Source organism: Macrobrachium rosenbergii, chromosome 9, assembly GCF_040412425.1.
Source record: "Macrobrachium rosenbergii isolate ZJJX-2024 chromosome 9, ASM4041242v1, whole genome shotgun sequence".
In the NCBI taxonomy this organism is placed as follows: Eukaryota; Metazoa; Arthropoda; class Malacostraca; order Decapoda; family Palaemonidae; genus Macrobrachium; species Macrobrachium rosenbergii.
Genome location: NC_089749.1, coordinates 9,045,162 through 9,067,661, shown reverse-complemented (window position 1 = coordinate 9,067,661; position 22,500 = coordinate 9,045,162). Strand labels below are relative to the sequence as shown.

The window sequence follows — 22,500 nt, the reverse complement described above, 5'->3', positions numbered from 1 at the left end:
TATATCTCGCGACCTATATTAAGAGTGGAAAATTATGAAAGAGAGAGAGAGAGAGAGAGAGAGAGAGAGAGAGAGAGAGAGAGAGAGAGAGAGAGCATACCTGTTATATTAGTAAGACTGGCATGAGAGAGAGAGAGAGAGAGAGAGAGAGAGAGACTTCTCTCTCATATTATGCCACTAATATAAGAGACATTCTCACTTCTTGTCCTATAACAAATCTAGATTTAAAATGAGAGACAGTTCTCCCGTCCTAAAACCAATTAAGACAACTATGAGAGAGAGAGAGAGAGAGAGAGAGAGAGAGAGAGAGAGAGAGAGAGAGACTCATAATCCCTATTCGACATAATTCGCTAAAAAAAAGAGAAAAATTGTAAGCACCATCATAACTCACACTGTAATGGTAGCAGATTTACTAGCGATACCAAAGAGAACTTACGATTACCGAATGTTTCAATCGAGGACCTCACGAATTATTTACCTTCAAGGGACATTTTCAGTTTTCTGTAAAAGAAAACTATTGAGATGGCTATTTGTCTGTCCGTCAGCACTTTGTCTGTCCGCCCTCAGATCTTAAAAACTGCCGAGGCTAGAGGGCTGCAAATTGGTATGTTGATCATCCAGCCTCCAGTCATCAAACATATCAAATTGCAGCCCTCTAGCCCCAGTAGTTTTTATTTTATTTAAGGTTAAAGTTAGCCATGATCGTGTCAACAACACAGGCCACCACCGGGCCGTGGCTGAAGGTTTCATGGGCCGCGGCTGAGAGTTTCATAAATTATACGCTGTACAGAAAACTCGATTGCGCCGAAGAAACTTCGGTGCATTTTTCACTTGTTACTTCCGCAATCAGAATATGAAAGGCGTTTTCATCAAGGTTTAAAACATTCCTTCACTTTTGTCATTTTTTTTTAATTTGAATAAATTTTTTTTTTAAGTGAACAATTCTGCAAAGTTCGGCGGAATCTGTCGTCAACCGGTATGGAATCAAATTATCTAATCTAAAATAAATTACCGTACATAATTACTCATTTTATAATAAATCATTATTCTAATCTCAAAGATCAATTATAACTACTATTTTATAATACTAATCAGATAAGACATAGCTTTTATGATTAATTATTTCTAAGAAAAATTACATACATGATCAATTATTTCTAAAAAATATAAAAATATGATTAACAGTATCTATGAAAACTTGCAAATGAGTATTTCTAAGAAAAAATTATATGATTAATTAGTTCTATTAAAAATGACAAATATAATTAATTACTTCTCAGAAAAATCACATAATTAGTTATAAGACAATTACATGTAATTAATAATTTCTAAGAAAAATGGCAAATATAATTAATCATTTCCGAGAAAAATTACATATAAATAATTATTTCCAAGAAAATTACATATAATTATTTCTAAAAAAAAATGACAAATATAATTAATAATTTCCGAGAAAAATTACAAATCCGATTAACCTACGAAAAAGGAAAAATAAAGAAGTTAACGTTCCTGTATTTTCATTTCTTGACATTTCTGCTTTTTCATTACTGAAGAAACCAAAACACGCGAACGAATTAATGATGAGCAACATCGAAGCATATCACGATTTGAAAAAGTGAAGCCTTCTCCCTTTAGTCATGTTTTCCAAAAGGAGAACCAACTGCTGGCACAAGCTGTCACCTTCCGACGCCAGTTGGCCAAAAATTCGCAAAAGAAAAAAACACCTGCACATGTTTCAGAAACCAGCACACACCTGCATCTTCTTACTGCGACATAAAAAATTTAAGCGGAGAGAGAGAGAGAGAGAGAGAGAGAGAGAGAGAGAGAGAGAGAGAGAGCACAGAAAACACCGCCCGTTATAATAATGAAACCTGTTTCTTTCTCTCTTTAACAAAATCTTCATTTTCTCATTCGCTCGAAGGTCTCACAAGAAGAAACGCGTTAAGTTTAAAAGGAATAATAATAATAATAATAATAATAATAATAATAATAATAATAATAATAATAATAATAATAATAATAATAATAATAAAAAATAATAATAATAATAATAATAATAATAATAATAATAATAATAAATAAAATAATAATAATAATAAAGAAAAGTACAATAATTCCGTTGCACGTAAAAACACATTTTACGAAGGTGTATGAACTTGTGCCTGGTATACATTCAACACAAGAATGAATATATATATATATATATATATATATATATATATATATATATATATATATATATATATATATATATATATATATATATATATATATATACATATACACACACACAAGACTCACATACAGTATATATATACAAACACATACAATTTGGATTGCAAATATTTTTCAATGCTTTGTAGAATCAAATATTATCTTAACGTGTTTAATTTTTCTATTGGTGATACCTGAGGCAAGCATCAGTCCAAAAAATCACATACAGTATATATATACATATACATACAGTATATATATATAGAATATATATATATATATATATATATATATATATATATATATATATATATATATATATATATATATATATATATATAAATATTATATACACATAATATACATATATGTGTTTAACTCTGGGTATATAATAAATGCTAGCATCAAATACCAGAAATAATACCAGAAATAAAACCATCACAAATACTGATTGATTCCATTAGAGATTGAAAAATATTTGCGTTCTAAATTACAATGAATAACGGAATTTATATAAGGCTGGGTACCCTGGACATTCACAGGGATAATTCTAGACACAGACAGATATAACTCGATGTTTTATCAATATGATATACTTAGTACTTAACTCTCTTCTCATATCTTCATGGTATTCAAATATTACGGATAGCATACCTTTTGAACATTACTTATATATATATATATATATATATATATATATATATATATATATATATATATATATATATATATATATATATATATATATTGTTATGTCCCACAAGAAGCCACCATAAAAACACTGTATTATTGTATTATCCTTGACTGGTCGAAGGTAGGGAAAAAGCTATTTTACAACTTTCTTTTGGGGTAGAGTGAACTGAGTGGGGTTCTTTTGCAATACCCCATTAAGAAGCGATCAGATGTTCAGCACACCTGGGCACATGACTAATGGAAGATGACTCCTGCAACGCCGCCCACCGTCCCTCGGCCAATGCCTTAAATAGGGATAGACGAAGGAGATGCGAGAGAGACACTAGAGGGATGTCATGAAGTCATGAAGCAGACAGCCATCCGATGCGCGCGGGAACGAACGACCACTATACTGGAGGAGTGATTGACGCCCCATCTTCGTCACAGGAACACACACCCCAGTCATATTTTGTCTAGTGAACCACAGACCCTCTCTTCGCCATTCTTCGCTAGAGACCCCTTCCTCTACACGGTAAAGTGCTTGTTAAAGAGTCCCTATCAGTCATGAATTGCCCTTCAAGTGTTTCTTTTAAGGGCCAGTAAATTCCAATTTTCCTTTGCCTCGTGATACCAGTGGTATTCAAATGTCTGTGTTTAAGTGATTGCCTACTTTTGCTCATTCGAGGCCTTGTGGCACCCTCAGTGTGGCCCCGAATTCCTAAGTATTTTACTATCTCCATTTACTGGCTTGCAATACCTGAACCTCTCACTTCTGAGGGACCAATTTGCAGTGGAATATCCTAGGATTGTGCCTTGCATTAAAACCCCACTAACGAATTCCAAGTTCGAATTCATCAAGTAGAAATATCCCCTCAGGCCCCGCAAGCCTGAATGCAACATCCTTTCATCTTCTGATATTCTTTTGTGTAAATATACGTAAATTTAATTTAACTCTAACGTGTTTACATACACATTCCTTGTGAGTAGAGCCCTAAGCTCAAATGAAAATCCCCCTTTTACTTGTGTTTTATGATTACCTGGACCCATGAAGTTTAGATAAGGCTAACAAAACAGTACGTGTTGATACCTGGCTCATAGTAACCATTTCCCCAGGTAAAATCATAAAAATATATGTGTGTATATATATATATATATATATATATATATTTATAAATATTCTGCTGTTCGTCCTCTCTGCATTCGTAAATAAGAATATTATTCTAACAGACAGGAAGACGTCTCTGTCTATGCTAAGGGACGCCAAGCGGGCAGAGATAGGCAGGGTGTTTTTCAAAAAATAACGTCTTTAGCAGGAATAGTTAGCATTAGGGGCCTAAACCCATAGGGAGGGTCTTACCAGGTAATCTCTAGTAAAGGTGGTCTTAAGCTTCCTTTTGCTCTGTCCTATGCATTCGGCGATGTTTCTGTCAAATTTTCAGACTGCCTGGGGCGATGGACGAAGTCGGAAAAACAGCCCAGGCCTACGGCTCTGACCTGAGCCGAGTCAGAGAGAGACTTGCTAGTACGCAGAGCACAAGTTGTGCTTGGGAAAAACTGTGTCATTTGTTCCCCTGTCCCCTGTCTTTTCATTAGTGAACAACATTACCGTGAGTCTTCAAGAATCCGTCTTGTCAGTTGCAGTGCGCAAGCAACCCACGTAACGGCAAGTCTGAGAATCGACAAGTATCTGCTGTTTGCTAATATTTCTTCCCCTATATTTCAATCTTTCTATTGTTTTCCTCTTCGCCACCATCTACGAGAACCTGGTATAACCAATTTACTTTATGAAGTCTAGTGTAAGAGTAATTAATATTGCTTATCGACTGTGTAAACTATTCCCATGCAGTAAGTAGGAATTAGGGAAAGTTAAGTCAGTAATTCACAGCATTCAGGCAGTCTTGTGTCTCGATCCCATTGTTCGGAAGAGCAATAGCCTTTACCAGTACTAAAACTGCGTACGATATATAGTAGTAGACATCCGTTGTGTTATAACTTCACTTGAAGCAAGGGGCAACTTGACTGTGTCTGACGTGGGCGAAAGTTCATTTAATTACCTCGCTATCAACGCACATTCTTCCTTTGCGGGACCAATTGGGAAGCAAGGGGTTTGATGTAATCCATTTGTTGCAGAGTAACCTGTTATCCTTTATATATTGTTTTCCCCGACTGGCGACCTTATTCAATTAAGTAACTGTCTGTCTTTGAGGTTAAGTTTTAGCTTTAATTGACGGGTTACGAGTGTCATTGGCCACAGGGCCCCATAAATTACATTAATTCATTAAATAACTCATCAGCCAAGCCCCATGCGTAACAATATATACATACCTATATATATACACAATATATATATATACATATGTGTGTGTATATGCTGTATGTATGTATAGCATGTATGTGTATGTATGTGTGTATATATATATATATATATATATATATATATATATATATATATATATATATATATATATATATATATATATACGTAGTAGTGTGATATATATATAATGGTGATACTATATATAATTATGTATAATCATATATATTATAACCATTCGCCTTCTTCCCCTTCGGAGGGGCTGGCGCCAGTGATAAAAATGAATCACATAAAATTACAGGTTTCAAGAAAGCATTTGAAATGTCTCTCCATACCTACCCGTCCGTCTATCTCTCATTTATCTACCTACCTATCTATCTATCTACCTATCCATCTACCTATCTATATCCCAAAGGGACGCTGGAAGCCGTTCAATTCCCCTGTTGGGTGAAATCTATTTGATTAATATATTAAACGTATTGGTAAAAATTCCCAAATATAATGATCCCTAATTCTATTCTTAATAATGGAAAGTGACTTGCAAGTTGACAGGCACTTGCAAAGAGTGCCTGCGGGCGACGGAGACAGTCTTCTAGAGAGAGAGAGAGAGAGAGAGAGAGAGAGAGAGAGAGAGAGAGAGAGAGAGAGAGAGAGAGAGAGAGAGAGAGAGGTTCCAAGCCTGGATTTTTTTTTACGCCAAATAAGGAATTTAAGATTTGGGAGTAATGATAGCTTGTGTTTGTAGTACATATATATATATATATAATTTGTATATATATGTATATGCATACGTATATATATGTATATGCATATGTATATATATGTATATATATATAATACATATATCACATATATAGCACACACATATATATATATACATATATATATATATACATACATCCATATACATATATATACAGTATATATATATATATACACGTATTTTAAACCAAAATTATATTAAATTAATTAAAAAAAAAAGCTATCATATCATCCGAACATTCCAACGAGAAAAAAAAAAAAACCCTCGGTACCTTTAGCAATCTCAGCGCAACAACGAGAAGTGCTGCTGGATACGCTCAACCTAGCGGCTAGCGGCTCCACGAACCGGCGTCCCTAAGGGAGCCGAGCTACCCCCGACGCAATTTACTTTTAGTGGTTCTGAAAGTAATGGCGCATCGTGCTCATTAAACTGTTATGGGACTCACTTTGACGTCCAGACCTGTAAGGTTTTGAGAACTTCACCTCAATCAGCTTTTATTGCTTTTCTTGGTGTTTTTTTATGTTTTTTGTTTTTTTTTATTTTGCCTGTTTCTTTTGTTTGGCGAGGTTTCTTTTATTTTTTTGCCGTTTGGTACTTTGACTGTTATTGTATCTCCTTTCCCGTCTCTGTATTTCTTTGTTTTGTTTATATTTCATTTCGTTTTATCTGACTGAACATTATATGTACATATACATATATATGTACTGTGTATGTGTACTGTATATATATATATATATATATATATATATATATATATATATATATATATATATATATATATATATATATATATATATATATATATATATATATATATATATATATATATATATAGAGAGAGAGAGAGAGAGAGAGAGAGAGAGAGAGAGAGAGAGAGAGAGAGAGAGAGAGAGAGAGAGAGATACATATATGTAACATTTTCACCCCATTTTTGAAAAATATTACGTAACAAGTTCTACAGAAAGGTCGCTCACAGTGGCTTCTTCAAAAACGCCTTGGGGTCTACTATGCCTAAAAAAATGTCAAGGCTTTCCTTTAAAAGGGCCTTAGGGCCTAATATGTCTAAAACATTTCAGGGCTTTCCTTCAAAAAGGCCTTGGGGCAAGACCTACAGTAGGTCTTGCCTTGGGGCCAACTATGCCTAAAATAAATTTCAAGGCTTTCAAAGGCCACTAGCCATTACCATCCTATAACTCAAATTGATTGACGATTACAGCCTGATATACCTGGCAACACCTCACCCCTCTCTCTTCTCCCCCCCATAGCCCATCGCCCCTCTTCCCCCAATCCGTCCTTGACCTAAGTAAGCACCGACTGAAATCCCATGCTCAGAATCCATCAACCCCTCTGACAGCGATGCTGACGTAGTGATTATAACAGTTATCGCACTGGGAGATTTCGTGAGATGGCAATTAAGCAATGGATCCTATATATAGACCTTCGTGATCTATAGGCATTTTGGTGGGGAGGGGGATGGGGTTGCCCACCGGGGGGGTTGCCTTACCGAAGAGAGCCGTTTGGTCCTGTACTGTCGTCCGTCATGCGAACGGGATCGTCTTCTACTACTGCTGCTGCTGAGAGAGAGAGAGAGAGAGAGAGAGAGAGAGAGAGAGAGATAGATTCAAAACAGTAGGCTATACCATTACATATTACTACAGTAATATCAGTCTTCTTCACAGTTTGTCATGTGAATGGGACTGCAGCTGAGAGAGAGAGAGAGAGAGAGAGAGAGAGAGAGAGAGAGAGAGAGAGAGAGAGAGAGATTCAAAACAGCATACCATTACATATTACTACAGTATTAGTCTTCCTCATAGTTTGTCATGTGAATGAATGGGCTGAGAGAGAGAGTTTGTCAGAGATGGGAGAGAGAGAGAGAGAGAGAGAGAGAGAGAGAGAGAGAGAGAGATTCAAAACAGTATACCATTATATATTACTACAGTATCAGTCTTCTTCACAGTTTATCATGTGAATGGGACTGCAGCTGAGAGAGAGAGAGAGAGAGAGAGAGAGAGAGAGAGAGAGAGAGAGAGAGATGAACAGGATCACAAACAGTCAAACGGGTCACAAACAATCAAACAATAATGGGGGGAAACTAGCCTAACCTAACTTTGCCTGGGATTCGACAAGGAACACTCAATCTGTTCACATATTTTTTTTCCCGGAAATATTCAATCCCAGTACTCAAAATAAAAGCTCACAACTCCTAGATCTCAAAAATAGCTTCCAGCTCTCAAAAACAGCTCCCAGCTCTTACAAAAAAAGCTCCCAGTTCTCAAAAACAGGCCCCAGTTCTCAAAAAACAGATCCAGTTCTCAAAAACAGGTCCCAGTTCTCAAAAAACAGATCCATTTCTCAAAAACAGCTCCCAGTTCTCGAAAAACAGATCCTAGTTCTCAAAAATAGCTCCCAGTTCTCAAAACTGATCCCAGCTCTCAAAAACAGCTCACGGTTCTCAAAAATAGCTCACAGTTCTCAAAACAGCTCCCAGTTCTCAAACATAGCTCCCATCTCTCAAAAAAAAAAAAAATCCCAATCCTCAAAAACAGTTCAGTGTTCTAAAAATAAAAAAAACTCTCAGTCTGAGTTCTCAAAAAAAAAACTTTTTCAAAACAGCCTCCAGCTCTCAAAAACAGCTCCCAGTCCTCACAAGCAGCTTCCAGTTCCCCCCAAAAAAAGCTCCTAGCTCTCAAAAACAGCTTCCAGTTCCCGCCAAAAAAGCTCCTAGCTCTCAAAAAAAGCTTCCAGTTCCCCAAAAAACAGTTCCTAGCTCTCAAAAGCAAGGGACCACAGAAGAACCATAAAATCCAAACCCACGGAAACCTCATTACGCAAGCTCTCTTCAGTGAGCGGCGGGATGACAAAACTAATGTGCTGACCAAATACCAGATCGCCGTTAATCGGCGTTCCAGGAATTTTTTTAGCGGTCGGGCGAATTCCAAACAGCGCCCCGCTGGAATGCGGGGAATTCGATTTCCTTGAGACTTGTTCAACCACTGCCATTTTATGTCTTTGGAAGTTAATTTGATACCTGACTAAATTAATGACGTTGGGGGAAAAAATGGACGAGCGACGTAATCGATATTACTTAAACTTTAAGGAACTCATATCCTACAAGTGGAGGGAATCAATGATTACACTAGCATTAGCGGAAAAAGCATGACATAATCTATTATTATTATTATTATTATTATTATTGTAAATTTTTTATTATTATTATTATTATTATTATCATTGTCGTAAATATTTTTATCACTATAATAATGATAATAATGTTATGCAAACATGCATTTCTTGAGAAAAATACAAAAGCTGAAATAAAATTAAGATTATACGAGGTTACATTAATCTAACATTACTACAGCCCCTCATGACCACAGGAGTATAAACGTTCGTAACACTATAAGGAAGACAAATAAACATGAACTTCAACGATAATAATCTGCTCATGAACGACACAAGTCGATATTTAAATAGCACCCCATTTATAGAGATAAAAAGGAACTGACGTGAATCAAACGAGAATTATACCGTTCATCATGAATAATAAATAAAAATCGTCATGGGTGTTGTTAATTATCAAACAAAAACTGTAAGAAAATATCACATTCACCAGGAAATATTAGAGCAAAAAAAAAAAGAACAGTTACTGACAATTCACTACGTCATATATATATATATATATATATATATATATATATATATATATATATATATATATATCACCTGCCTAATCTATTGCGAAGATCAACAGCGCCTAAAAATATTTTTTTTAAGAGAATCGGCCTTAACTGATTTTCCCATCCGGGATTAAAATCAGGACTAGCCAGTGAAACAATGCTAGTACCTCTATTATCTCCAGTACCTCTAGTATCCCCAGTTCATAACCTTCAGTAAATACAAAAGCTCCCTTTCCTCTCGTGCCGTTCCACATTGTTAAAGAAACACTATGCAAAATAGCTCCTGCTCTGAAGCTTTTGCGCGCCAATTATGCTTGCATACTTAACAGCTAAAACAAACACCGCCTACTTGATACTCAGCTCCGACCTCTTGTTATTTATCTACTGCTACCTCTTTTCAGAAAGGAAATTATAAATGAATCGTTAAAATACAACGAGAGAGAGAGAGAGAGAGAGAGAGAGAGAGAGAGAGAGAGAGAAGCATTGTCAACGGTCAAGCCCGAACGTCCAAGAGTTGTCAGTTGCGCCTAGGAGAGAGGAGATGGTAGTGTACCCCAGCACTCCAGCAGCAGGCAGCTGGTGGAATGGCAGCCCAGACAATGGTATTCTTGGTTGCGCAATAAGGCCGATCGTCGCACTTTATATCTATCGAAGGCCGACTTTGATGTGCCCGGACGTATATGATCCCGAGTCGCTCCCGAATTGGTGAAACATTATACCCACTACCTGCTGCTGTTGGTTCCCGTGCGTGACCAACTACAATAAAAATAGACGCGGCTACAAAATAGATACATTACGATTCCTTTTCGGGGTTTTCTCGTCTTCTGGAGCGAGAATGCAATAGGTTGGGGCCTGATCCTTCGAATCAACGTGCGACAGAGTTTCCTCAATCTCAATTCGGTCGGATATTAAAAGAATTATAAGCTGAAAGAGGCGAGAAGAACGATTTTTCCAAGGTTTTAAAAAAGGGAAGCGCGTTGGCGGCGTGTGGCAACTCATCCCCCCGCACTTTGCCCCTGGGCTATTTCTAAAAACCTCTCCACCTTTTGACTGACAGGTTCCCACGTGCTGTCGCATCTATGTCGCATCTATCTATGTATCTGCTGCTGCTGCTGCGGCGGCGTTTCATCAAACTTCCATCTCCTTTTGGGATCCGCCATCGGGAACTGTACTGGTTGTAGTACCATCATCATCTCAATATCTGTCCCCACAGAGGAATTTTCTTCGTGTTTCTCCAATCGACGGATTTAAATGGCGTGAGAGCAAGATTCTCGACATAGGGACACCGTGATGGAAAATCTCAAGGTTAATATATTACTTCCTTTACTCTTGTTTTTCCTGAAATACGATCAAAAGTGGGACAGCTTCGCTAAGTTTACCCCGGTTGTGCTGCTTTGAAAGATGGTTGGTTGGTTGAGGGAAGGGTAGGGGAGGGGGGGTGGGGAGATTGGCTGCTAAAGTCACTTTTTGTGCAGCTTTAGAGAGAGAGAGAGAGAGAGAGAGAATAGTCCCAGGGCCTGTCGTATCTATCGTTTCAGCATAACACCGGTGGGAGACGAGACACGGAACGAAACATATCGACTCGAAAGAACAGCCTCTCGACAGCTTTACAGCAAATTATCGCAGCTGGGTCCTGCTGTCGAGCCCACACGGAGGAACCCAAGTTTCTTAGCAGCACATCTCTTGATAGAAGACGTAAGCGGAAGGGAGGGAGGGAGAGGGAGAAGGGAGTGATAGGAAGAGGGTGGGGCACATTGCCCAGAGCAGGTCTTCTTAGTATATTGTAGGCTGCTGTTGCTTCTCCCGAAGCTGTGACGTTATTAAGGGTCCTGTAAGCAACAACACCAGCAGGTCATGACAGACAAGGAGAGAGAGAGAGGGGAAGGGGTAGGATGGTTAGGGAGGAGGAAGTCTGGATAGAAAGAAGGCCATAGGGCTTAAAGGATAGAGGTTATGGTCCTGTCCCCCAGGCATTCATTCCAGAGCGGCACCTGTCTATTAACTGTCAGAGAATTCTCGTTATTTGCTGAGAACTGTGACCCCTTCTTACCCAGTGCGCTGTTACCATTGCCGTAGACCTATATTACGGGAATACCTTGCTTACGCCCGTTGAGCCTTCAGTAACCTTTTACATAAAACCTATAATCTGTCACTTGCACGGAATGAAGGCATTTCATACAGTTCCATGGAATTCCATTCAGTTACATAACCTCTCAGTTGCATTGTTCGGAAGGCTATGTTCTTTCAAACATTTTATACTGTATAATGGTTTTCGCGACAACATTTTGTACCGCTATTTACCCAAAGGCGCCTTGGTTAAGGTTAGGTTAGGATGTACCAATGTTGAAATGTGTCTTGAATCTGCTTTCTAGCTGAAATGCCAGCGCAAACCTAATGAACTATTACCGGCTCAATCTTTCAAAAGCATTTCACATAGTCTTACTGTCGTAGTCACCCATCTTTCGACAGCCAATTACGTAGACCTACTATCTCTAAAAAGTATTGCATACAGGCCTACGATCTTGAAACTGAATTTCACGTAAGCCTATAATCATTCAACATCGTTTCATGTTGGCTTGGCAGCCTAAATTTCATATGATCAAATCAAATAGCTTCTTGCAAGTCTATATTTATCTATATTCTAAGTTGCCCTTTCAATGTTTATCATTTTCTTAGTTGGTTCTTATAAACCTTGTTTCGTCTTCCTGATTAACGTGAGTTTCGTAATATATATATATATATATATATATATATATATATATATATATATATATATATATATATGAACTAGTAGCTACAACGCATTTTATTTTATTTAGTTTTCATTAAATTTATTCACGTAGGTTATGCTAATTATAGTGTGATATACTGTATGTGTGTGTGTGTGTGTCACACCATAATTAGCATAAGCCTACGTGAATAAATTAAATATAAAGACGCAATCAAATAAAATGCGTTGTAGCTACCAGTTCTTTACATTAACGAACTGATGATATGACTACATATCGCAACATTTAAAAACTAATGAGAAAGGTCAGTCTTTCAAGATAAAGAAAGATAAACATTTTAATATAATCAGTAAATAAAAGGGGCATTTTTTTCGGTGGTAGTAATATGACAAAAAAAAAAAAAATAACCATAACTTAAGAAGCCGGCCTTTCCCGTAATTGTTACGGATGACCTTATAAAAAAATGGTGATTAGCATAATTCGCGAACAGCGTAAAATCAACCGTTACATTCGTTAATTTCGTGGTTTATAAATTTGAAAAAAAAAAAAAAAACTAACGTTTCAGGTTCAGTTTCATGGGATTACGTAAATAATGGTTAGTGAAGCTTTATATATATATAAAAAAAATAAATAGCGTTTTAGTTTTTCATGAAATTACGTGAATTGTGGTTTGTGAAATTAAAAAACTAGCATTTTAGCTCCAGTTTCATGGAATAACGTGAATTGTGATCTGTGAAAAAAAAAAAGTAGCATTTTAGCTTTGTTTCATGGAATTACGTTAAAATAATAAGTGAAGCGTTTTAGTTTCAGTGTTTAGTTAATAAAAAAAAATAAAAAAATAATTTTAGTTTGTTTCGTGGAAATGGCGAAAATTGAGGTTTGTATAATTTTTAAACAAAATAAATAGCGTTTTAGTTTCAGTTTCATGGAATTAAGTAAGTAATGATTAGTGAAACTAAATAATAATACTTAGCCCATACTCGAAGCCTAGACCGAACTTTATTTGATAGCTAATTTGTGTATATTGGTAAGAAATACCGCGGTTTGTAATATATAAATAAAAACTACAGTTTCTGCATCAGTTTCATGGAATTATTACGTGAATAATGGTTAGTGAAACTTTATTTTTACGATAAAAACTAACGTTTTACGAGCTATAGGTTTAAACCATGCCTACTCAAAGCCTAGACCGAACTCCATTCAACGGCTAAGTCAGACACTGAAAAATCAGACAAAGTCGTCGGTATTTGACCCCTTAACTTACAATCCACGGTTATAAAAAAAATAATAACTTACAACAATTGGAACTGTTAAAACAACGCTATATAAAAGTTGTACTCACCAACTGGTTAATCTTGGCTCACGTTGGGTCCAATAGGCCTAAGGCTGTGCAGCTCGTTTTCAGAATTTTGTCTTTGTTCATTGTATTTGCGATGAGATTTTTTGTTCAGTTAAAGAAATTCGAGCATTTTTTTCCACTTAAATCGATTCAAGTTTCCCGTCCCGACGACGTTTTCACTTTTTTTTCCCCGTGCGCACGACACACCTTACATGCTTTCGGTACAACGTCCTTATGAACACTGATTGAAGTCTACGATCTTGACTTCTTTAATTAGGCAGTACTATTAGGGTCAAATGAGTTATTAATGATACTTCAAATTCATACTAAAAATCATTTCGCTCTATAAACTCGTAGGTTTTGTGAAGAATAACGACTTTAAATATGAAAAACTACTGAACTTGAATTTTGGCGTTTTGCTATAATATATACTTTGAGCAAATACTATAGTACTACATTTGATACGTCAGTTGGTGGTTAAAAACGTAAAAGTTGTTACTATAAGCTGCTGTCAGCAAGTCCTTCATTCCTAATAAAAATACACGCTAATGTAGTTTTGTAATGATATAAAATGAATTATAAAGAAAATGAACAATGCACATCTTACAATATAAGTGGTCTGTGACATTTCATCCAGTCATAATTACGTTACATTTTTAAGCAAAAAATATATGACAAAAATTACCTACACATCAAAAATCACGGAGTTATGTGTACCAGCTTCTCAGGAACTAATGAAATTAAACAATAAACAGGTGTATAAATACGCAAGCATGCTCAGAATTGAAGCTACGACATCTCTCTTCTCTCTCTCTCTCTCTCTCTCTCTCTCTCTTTTGCTCTGTCTGTCGCACACACGCGCTTACGGACACACGGTACAATGCCGTAGATAAGGGACTCTCATATTTACATTACTTGACCACTTGGAACGACTCCAAATACACTTGTAACGAGACAATAAATACCCAGCCCCCATCCAAATGTGGTACGGCCTGGGTCTAAGAGAAGGGTGCGCGCTGATTCCGTAATCTTACTAACGGGGACTTTTCCTCGTCTATTTTGGCGCGAACGATGGTCGCAGGATTTCTTTCTGGTGCTTCGTTTTGTAAGGGATTCGACTCTTGGGACGGACCCACAGCTGAATTTCTAGTTTTTTGGCGGAAAAGGCGGTTTTGTAAGCGAGGTTTTTAAGACTTATACTTCTTTACTGTTATTATTTTGGTCGATGCAGTTATGGTAGACCGTTAGGAGTTATGGATTAAACCAAGTCTGTTGGAGATCAGGAGGAATAGGCCTATCAGTGAGTCATTCTTTCGTATATGAGAAAGTATGAAAGTATTTTTGTGTAAATATTTACAGGAGGTACTTACTAGAAGAAATGGTGACAGTGGTACCTTTGGAGAGAGAGAGAGAGAGAGAGAGAGAGAGACTGACTGACTGGGACTGACTGGTGGGATGAATACATATGTAAGGGAATTTCGAAGGAAGTTTAGGGTATGTGTATAATGTGGATTTGTGAATAGCTCCAAGGTGAGAGCACCTATCTGAATACTGTTTAAAATATTACTTTTGTCACTGGCAACTACGATCATCGCATCGTTATGTTTCGCGTTCTCGTGTATCTAATTTGATGAAATCTTTAGGCCTATGACACTGTATGCATACATGGATGCTGTAGCATAGTGGTAGGGTACTTGGCTCGCATTTGCAAGGTCTGTTTTCCTATCCTAAAAGTCGACCTAGGAAAAGGTCCATCTCGCTTGCTGAGAACCAGTAGGCTTACGACCTTGCCTCATCCATGAGAGATCAGATTTCAATCCCAGGGAAGAACGCCAACATTATCCCTTATTGGTTGTTATGATGTAAAGTAGCAGTGATTATCATCTTGTTTTAAGGGGTTGTGGGCTAGCAGTTACATCCCAAAGACCTGACAGAAGCCAAAAGGTTCACTCCTTAGTCAATGCATCTTCGAATAATACGAAGGAGGTCCTAGACTCACTGTTTGTCTTTTTTGTTTACTTTTATTATTTTCTCGAACGGATATGCGTTCTGTAGTAAAGTAAATACCTTCATTGATACACTGTACCATCATCATCATCATTATCACGCTGTGAATGCATCTTTGCGTAACGCGAAGAAGATCCCTAGACTCACTTTTTTCTGTTTTGTGTTTATATTATTTTCTCGGTCGAATTCGCTTGCTGTAACAAAGTAAATACCTTCGGTGATACGTGGTCCCATCATCATCATCATCATCATCATCATTATCACGCAGTGAGGAGAAAATATTTTGACTCCGCGAGAGTTTAAAACTGTCACTTAACAACTTAACAAAAGAAGTTGTCGAGTGTTTATGGGCCTAGCGATATCATCTCAAGCATGTTCATTTCGCGCGCGGTTCTAAAACTACCTGTGTGGCTCTACTTTTCTCGCCCTTTTTAAAACCTTTTTTTTTTTATTTGCTGCTTTTTTTATCCCTTGATGCGGCTAGCTGTGACCGAAGAGGGCTCAGGTGGTAGTTAAAAGCTTAGTGCAGCTGACACCTTGATGGCTATAATCCGATGTTTATGTCTGAATCAATGGGAGCCGAGAAAAAAAAAAGCAGTATAAAATTTGGCGGGAAATGTTGGTCGTGTTCTCGATATTGGCGGGAAATGCTGGAGACATTTCCTCTGTATCTCGTGTTTCTTTCATTTTTAATTTATTAGTTTCCTATATTTCTGTTTTTGCACTTTACTTTTTAATTTATTAGTTTCCTATATTTCTGTTTTTGCACTTTACAGCTCGTTGCATCTTTCTATGCACGTCGATTATCAATTTATTTTTCATAATCATTCCTGGACGATTTATTATTATGCCAGTCATTATTCAGGACAGTTTCCTTTCTCTCTCTCTCTCTCTCTCTCTCTCTCTCTCTCTCTCTCTCTTATCTGACAAACCACAATCTTTAGTTACATGTAGATTATCATTGTTGCTTTTAATAAAATTATCTAATACTGTGTTTTTTCTCTCGCAGGATAACCGTTGGGGGTGTCGCCATATTAGCCAAAGGTATGTGAATTTAATCCTCAAAGCTCCTCTCTCTCTCTCTCTCTCTCTCTCTCTCTCTCTCTCTCTCTCTCTCTCTCTCTCTCTCTCTCTCTCTCTCTCAGTTTAGAAAAAAAAAAAATCCAGTTCAGTTCAAGAATTATTGGCAATTTTGAAACACGCCATTGAGGCTAGGCCGTTAAATTCATCATTGGTCTAAAAGGAGAGAAGGAGGAGAGAGAGAGAGACAGAGAGAGAGAGAGAGAGATTTCCAGAACAAGTCATGAGAGAAGATTGCCCTGTTTCTCTGACTTGCTTCAAATACTGTGCAATTCGCTCGGCTATCGATCAACCCTGTGGTATAATATCTCTGACGGAGAGCGCTCATTGAAACAAGATACCTTCGTGCTTGCATGCATATGCAACCGCAAGTATGTGAACCTGAGTGCATGTGATCGTGTATACAAGCGGTCAAGTGTATGTGGATACATGTATGTATGTATGAATGTACATATATATATATATATATGTATACTGTATATATAAATATATATATATATAGGTATATATATATAATGTAGATGTACATTATATATACTATATATAAACTACATATATAAATATACATATATACATACATACATACATACATACAAACACAATGACACCTCCATCCATATACATCCTCATCTACTACACAACGAATTCCTATAACAAAAACCAACGCAAGTAACGCCAAATTTAAAAAAAAAAACTATAAATCGAAAAATCATTCCTTCAACTTCTACTCAACAGATCTCGCCTCGCTTTGCAATATATGTGTGCCACCGTACTGAGGTGACTTTGCAACCTCTGAAATCCCTCGTGGTGGGAGGGAGGTGGAAGGGGGGAGTTCCCCATGCTCCTCGGGGGGAAGGGACGGTCCACAGGGTCCAGATGGGTCCCCACCCCAAGGGCCTACTGGGAGGAGGTAGCGGAGTCCCCCAGGGTAAATCTATTGTCACCCAGTCTTTGGATTAACGCGGTCTTTTTCGGGCGCGCTTCTGTGGGGGAAGTTGAATAAGATGAAGAATGATGAATAAGATGGTGAATGGAATGGCAGAGATGGATGGATGGATGGATGGAGGAATGATGGAGAGGAAGGGGGAGGGGAGAGGATAATGTTGGAGGAAGGAGGGAGAAGGAGAGGAAGGATTAAGTGAGGAAAGTAGGAGAAGGACATTAATGAGAGAGAGAGAATTGGTGAAAGAAAATATGGATACAGAAACGAAAGTGTGAGAGGAGATAATATGATAACGTAAAGAAAGAAGGAAAGACCGAATATTAATAAAAGAAAAATAGTTATATATATATTATATAATATATATAAATTTCTGACTCACATTGGGATGGAACCCAAGTCTTTCAATTGAAAGGAAAGGCAAGGGCGTTACCAATCGGCTGGTAGCACCCTTTGCCTTTCGATTGAAAAAAAATTTGCCTGATCCTCAGAGTCAGAAGTTATTTCTGTTCCGCACGTGATTTTGTCTTTATTATATATATATATATATATATATATATATATATATATATATATATATATATATATATAAGAACCATTGTCCTCTCTCTCTCTCTCTCTCTCTCTCTCTCTCTCTCTCTCTCTCTCTCTCCTCCTCCCAAACCCACACAGTGGCTGGCTACCTCAGGTGAGATAAACACCTCACACACACAAACACACACACATTCACACACAAACACGCAATATTGCAAACTCATTTTCCCCGTATCATCGCTGCTTGAGTTTCATTGTATTTGTTTGTTATTTTCGCTGCGTCATCGCTCCTTTTTTTATTTTTATTTTCTTTTATTGTATTCCTCGAGTTCTATAGTATTATCCTGATTCTTTTTTTTTTTTTTTTGACTTATGCTGACTCAGAATCTGGTTCTCTCAGAGGAAAGACGGTAGCGTATGAGTTTCTCTCTTTCTCTCTCTCTCGTTTTTCTTTCTGTTCTCTCTCTCTCTCTCTCTCTCTCTCTCTCTCTCTCTCTCTCTCTCTCTCTGTTGCTCTCTCTCTCTCTGTTTTTCTGTTTCTCTCTCTCTCTCTCTCTCTCTCTCTCTCTCTCTCTCTCTCTCTCTCTCTCTCTCTCTCTCTCTCTCTCTCTCTCTGTTTCTCTGTCTCTCTCTCTCTCTCTCTCTCTCTCTCTCTCTCTCTCTCTCTCTCTCTCTCTCTCTCATGACTAGAACTTTTTCTCGTCTTGAAACAAATAACAATGATAATAATAATAATAAAATTATTATTATTGTGTGAATATTACTTATTACATACATGTTTTGTTTTTATGATTTCCCTTTAAAAGCATTCCGCTGACATCACTATCTGTATCACACAACATTGGCCCTCCACTGCGTAGTTATTTTCGTCAGTAATCTCTATCTTCTTTTGTAACAATTATCAATTATCACAATTTTACCTCCCCATTTCTCGACTGTAACTGTGATCATCTCTGCCTCGACGTTGTAGCACCCTTCAGCCTATCTCTTCTTGAAGGTTTAGACCTAGTTTTAGACGCTGAGAATTTAAAGTCTTTTGCTTGCTAGAATCCTCTCTCTCTCTCTCTCTCTCTCTCTCTCTCTCTCTCTCTCTCTCTCTCTCTCGGAAGATTCAGGAAGATAGACTATAGTTTCATCCCCAGGAGCAAAAGGAAGTTTAAAGGAGCCTCTCTCTCTCTCTCTCTCTCTGAACTCTCTCTCTCTCTCTCTCTCTCTCTCTCTCTCTCTCTTTTCCCGAAGATAGACCCAGTTTTAAATACAAGAAATTAAAGGGACTCTTGCTTGCTAGAACCTCTCTATCTCTCTCTCTCTCTCTTCCGGAAGATAGACCTATAGGTTAAATGTTAGAACTTAGGGTCTCTCTCTCTCTCTCTCTCTCTCTCTCTCTCTCTCTCTCTCTCTCTCTCTCACTTTACAAAAGATCCTGAGGGCCTCTGGAAAGGCGAAGAGGACCAAAGGAGATAAATTTGGCAATTATCAGCTCGCAACAGAAGAAGAAGAAGAAGTAGAAGAAGGAGCCAAGGGCTAAAGTCCACACACTAGACCTATTCAACCATTCAAGTCGATTACCAACCTTCTAAGCACCCCCACGAAGGCAACGGGGATCGGGCATTGTGACTGGGTGTAATTTCATGATTGGCCGCTTCCTCGCAGGCCATTAGCTGTTTTTTGGACGAAAGAAAAAAAAACAAGTAAATAATGCAGAAGTTTCTTCGGAGCAATCGAGTTTTCGTGCAGCCGATACGACTATAATAATCAAGGCCACCGAAAAATAGATCTATCTCTCCGCTGGTCTCGGTATAATGCTGTGTGGCCGCAGCCCATGAAACTTTAACCACGGGCCTGTCGTGGCTCGGCCTATATCGTTGCCAGAAGCACGATTGTGGCTAACTTTACTTAAATAAATTATAACTACTGAGGTTAGAGGGCTGTACTGGTATGTTTGACTGGGTGGATGATCAACATACACCTGCAGCCCCCTGAGGCTCAGCAGTTTTAAGATCTGAGTGGATAGGAAAAAGTGCGGACGGACAGACAAAGCCGGCACAATAGTTTTCTTTTACAGAAAACTAAAAACGAGAAAGAACGTTTGTAGACTGACAATAATATCCTTGTTGCTCTCGAAGGAAGAAATTACTCGGTCACCAGATCATTCATTTCAGAGGGGTGACATTGACTGACCTGTTTCGACTGCTGTCGGTTCGTACTGCCTCGGGAATATCGGTTCCATTCTTCTTCCATTTTCAGAAAAGATCGTGCGAAGAACAAACTTCAAAGAGAAACAAAGCGGTATTATTATTATTATTATTTACATACATATTATTGTGTGTGAGGATAATTATATTCATATGGAACATTTTATAAAATGTAAGGAGAATTGTATTAGGCTTAATGCAATGCATCTTCGCTTGAACTTCCGAAGTTCCAATCGCACGACGTACTCTGAAGGGAGGCTGTTCCACAGTCCTAGGCGTGAGGTATAAAGGACCTCTGGAACTGAGAAGTTCGACAGCGAATATAGTTGCTCTCGGCGGGAAAAGGGAATCAGTGAGCAATTGTGAATGGTGAAAGATGTGTTACGGTATGAGTCTAGGCTAACAGTCCGGACAATCGAACATGGGTTGCTTTAACACAAGCAGAGAACGTCTTTGTGGTCGATAACGATGAAAGAGACTGCACAAACTGCCTTAATGCACTTTACTCCAACTGTGTCTATCGCTTTTTTGTCAGTGACCATTGACCGGGAGATTGCAATGCACTCTTAGGTATATGTACATGTTTGCTCTACCTGATTGGTAGTGTCAAGCTTTTAGATAAACATTTTATGCTCGATCTTCAATTTAGAGGAAAGAGAAATCAGAGAGGCAAGCCACACACACACACACACACACACACACAAACATACACATACGAAAGATGACAGCATGAGGTATACATTGACTTGTTCATGAATTTCATTTCAGTCATTTAGGGATACCCAACAGAAAAAATTTCGTTTTTCAAGCAAAGGGACCAAGTTCATCTTATGCTGAGTAAAATTATAACTGCAAGAAGTAGGAAACAAGGGATTTTTCCCTCTCAAGTTTAAGAGAGAGAGAGAGAGAGAGAGAGAGAGAGAGAGAGAGAGAGAGAGAGAGAGAGACATTATGAGCACAGTGCAGTGAAAACAGTTTCCCGGGTTCAGTTAATGGAAGACAAGAGACCGCATATATGACTGTTACGTAATGAAGAAACATTACTGATTTATGGTAACCTTTCATAAAACATTAGCCCATATGGCAACTTGCAAATACTGTTTATATAAAATTGGCTAATTTATTGTCCTTGATCGTGGCGTGACGTCTGGAGTTGCACCGAAGGACCATTGAGTCTATATAAAACACACCTCTTTGGTCTCAGTACACCAGAAGGCCTTTGAGTCTATAAAATTGACTCAGTAACTGACTATTTCTAGTGGCGTCTCAGTCACACCAGAAGGCCCTTGAGACTATATAAAATTGACTCAGTAACTGACTATTTCTAGTGGCGTCTCAGTCACACCAGAAGGCCCTTGAGACTATATAAAATTGACTCAGTAACTGAACTATTTCTAGTTGCGTCTCAGTCACACCAGAAGGCCCTTGAGACTATAAAATTTACTCAGTAACTGACTATTTCTAGTGGCGTCTCAGTCACACCAGAAGGCTCTTGAGACTATATAAAATTGACTCAGTAACTGGACTTATTGGCTGAAGTGGCGTCTCAGTCACGCAGAAGGCCCTTTGAGCTATATAAGATTGACTCAGTTCATCTGGTTGCGTCTCAGTCACACCCAGGCCCTTGAGACTATATAAATTGACTCAGTAATTGGGTATTTCTAGTGGCGTCTCAGTCACACCAGAAGGCCCTTGAGACTATATAAAATTGACTCGGTAACAGTCTAATATTTCTGGTGGCATCTCACACAAAAAGGCCCTTTGAGACTATGTATAAGACATTTCTTTTGGAGTCTCAGTTGCACCAGAAGGCCCTTGAGACTATAAATAAAACCCTTGAGACCACATAAAACACTTCTTGAGACTACACACAAAACAGGCTTTCACGAACGCCCTCCGAGCCCCGCGAGAATCCGCAGTATCAGCCCCACACAGCATTTGTCCCTTGTTCTAATGGTGTCTCCGCGACGCCCCTTATCAGCGAATAAACCAGCAGTTCCGTTCGGCGCTGATGTATTTCGCTACTTTCTGGGATT

At 38.0% G+C, this 22,500-nt stretch overlaps 2 protein-coding genes across 2 annotated transcripts in view; one reads left to right on the top strand and one right to left on the bottom strand.

The window, feature by feature from the left end:
* LOC136841426 (pyridoxal phosphate homeostasis protein) overlaps positions 1-13,951 on the bottom strand; it is a 251,700-nt gene extending 237,749 nt beyond the window's left edge. Inside the window, exon 1 of the mRNA XM_067108355.1 lies at positions 13,712-13,951. The gene's annotated coding sequence lies outside the window, so the exon portion shown is untranslated. The remainder of the gene's footprint in view (positions 1-13,711) is intronic.
* LOC136841423 (uncharacterized) overlaps positions 1-22,500 on the top strand; it is a 91,454-nt gene that overhangs the window by 41,446 nt on the left and 27,508 nt on the right. The window contains 1 exon segment of the mRNA XM_067108350.1: positions 16,725-16,759. Within this exon segment, the coding sequence (XP_066964451.1) occupies positions 16,725-16,759 (35 nt within the window).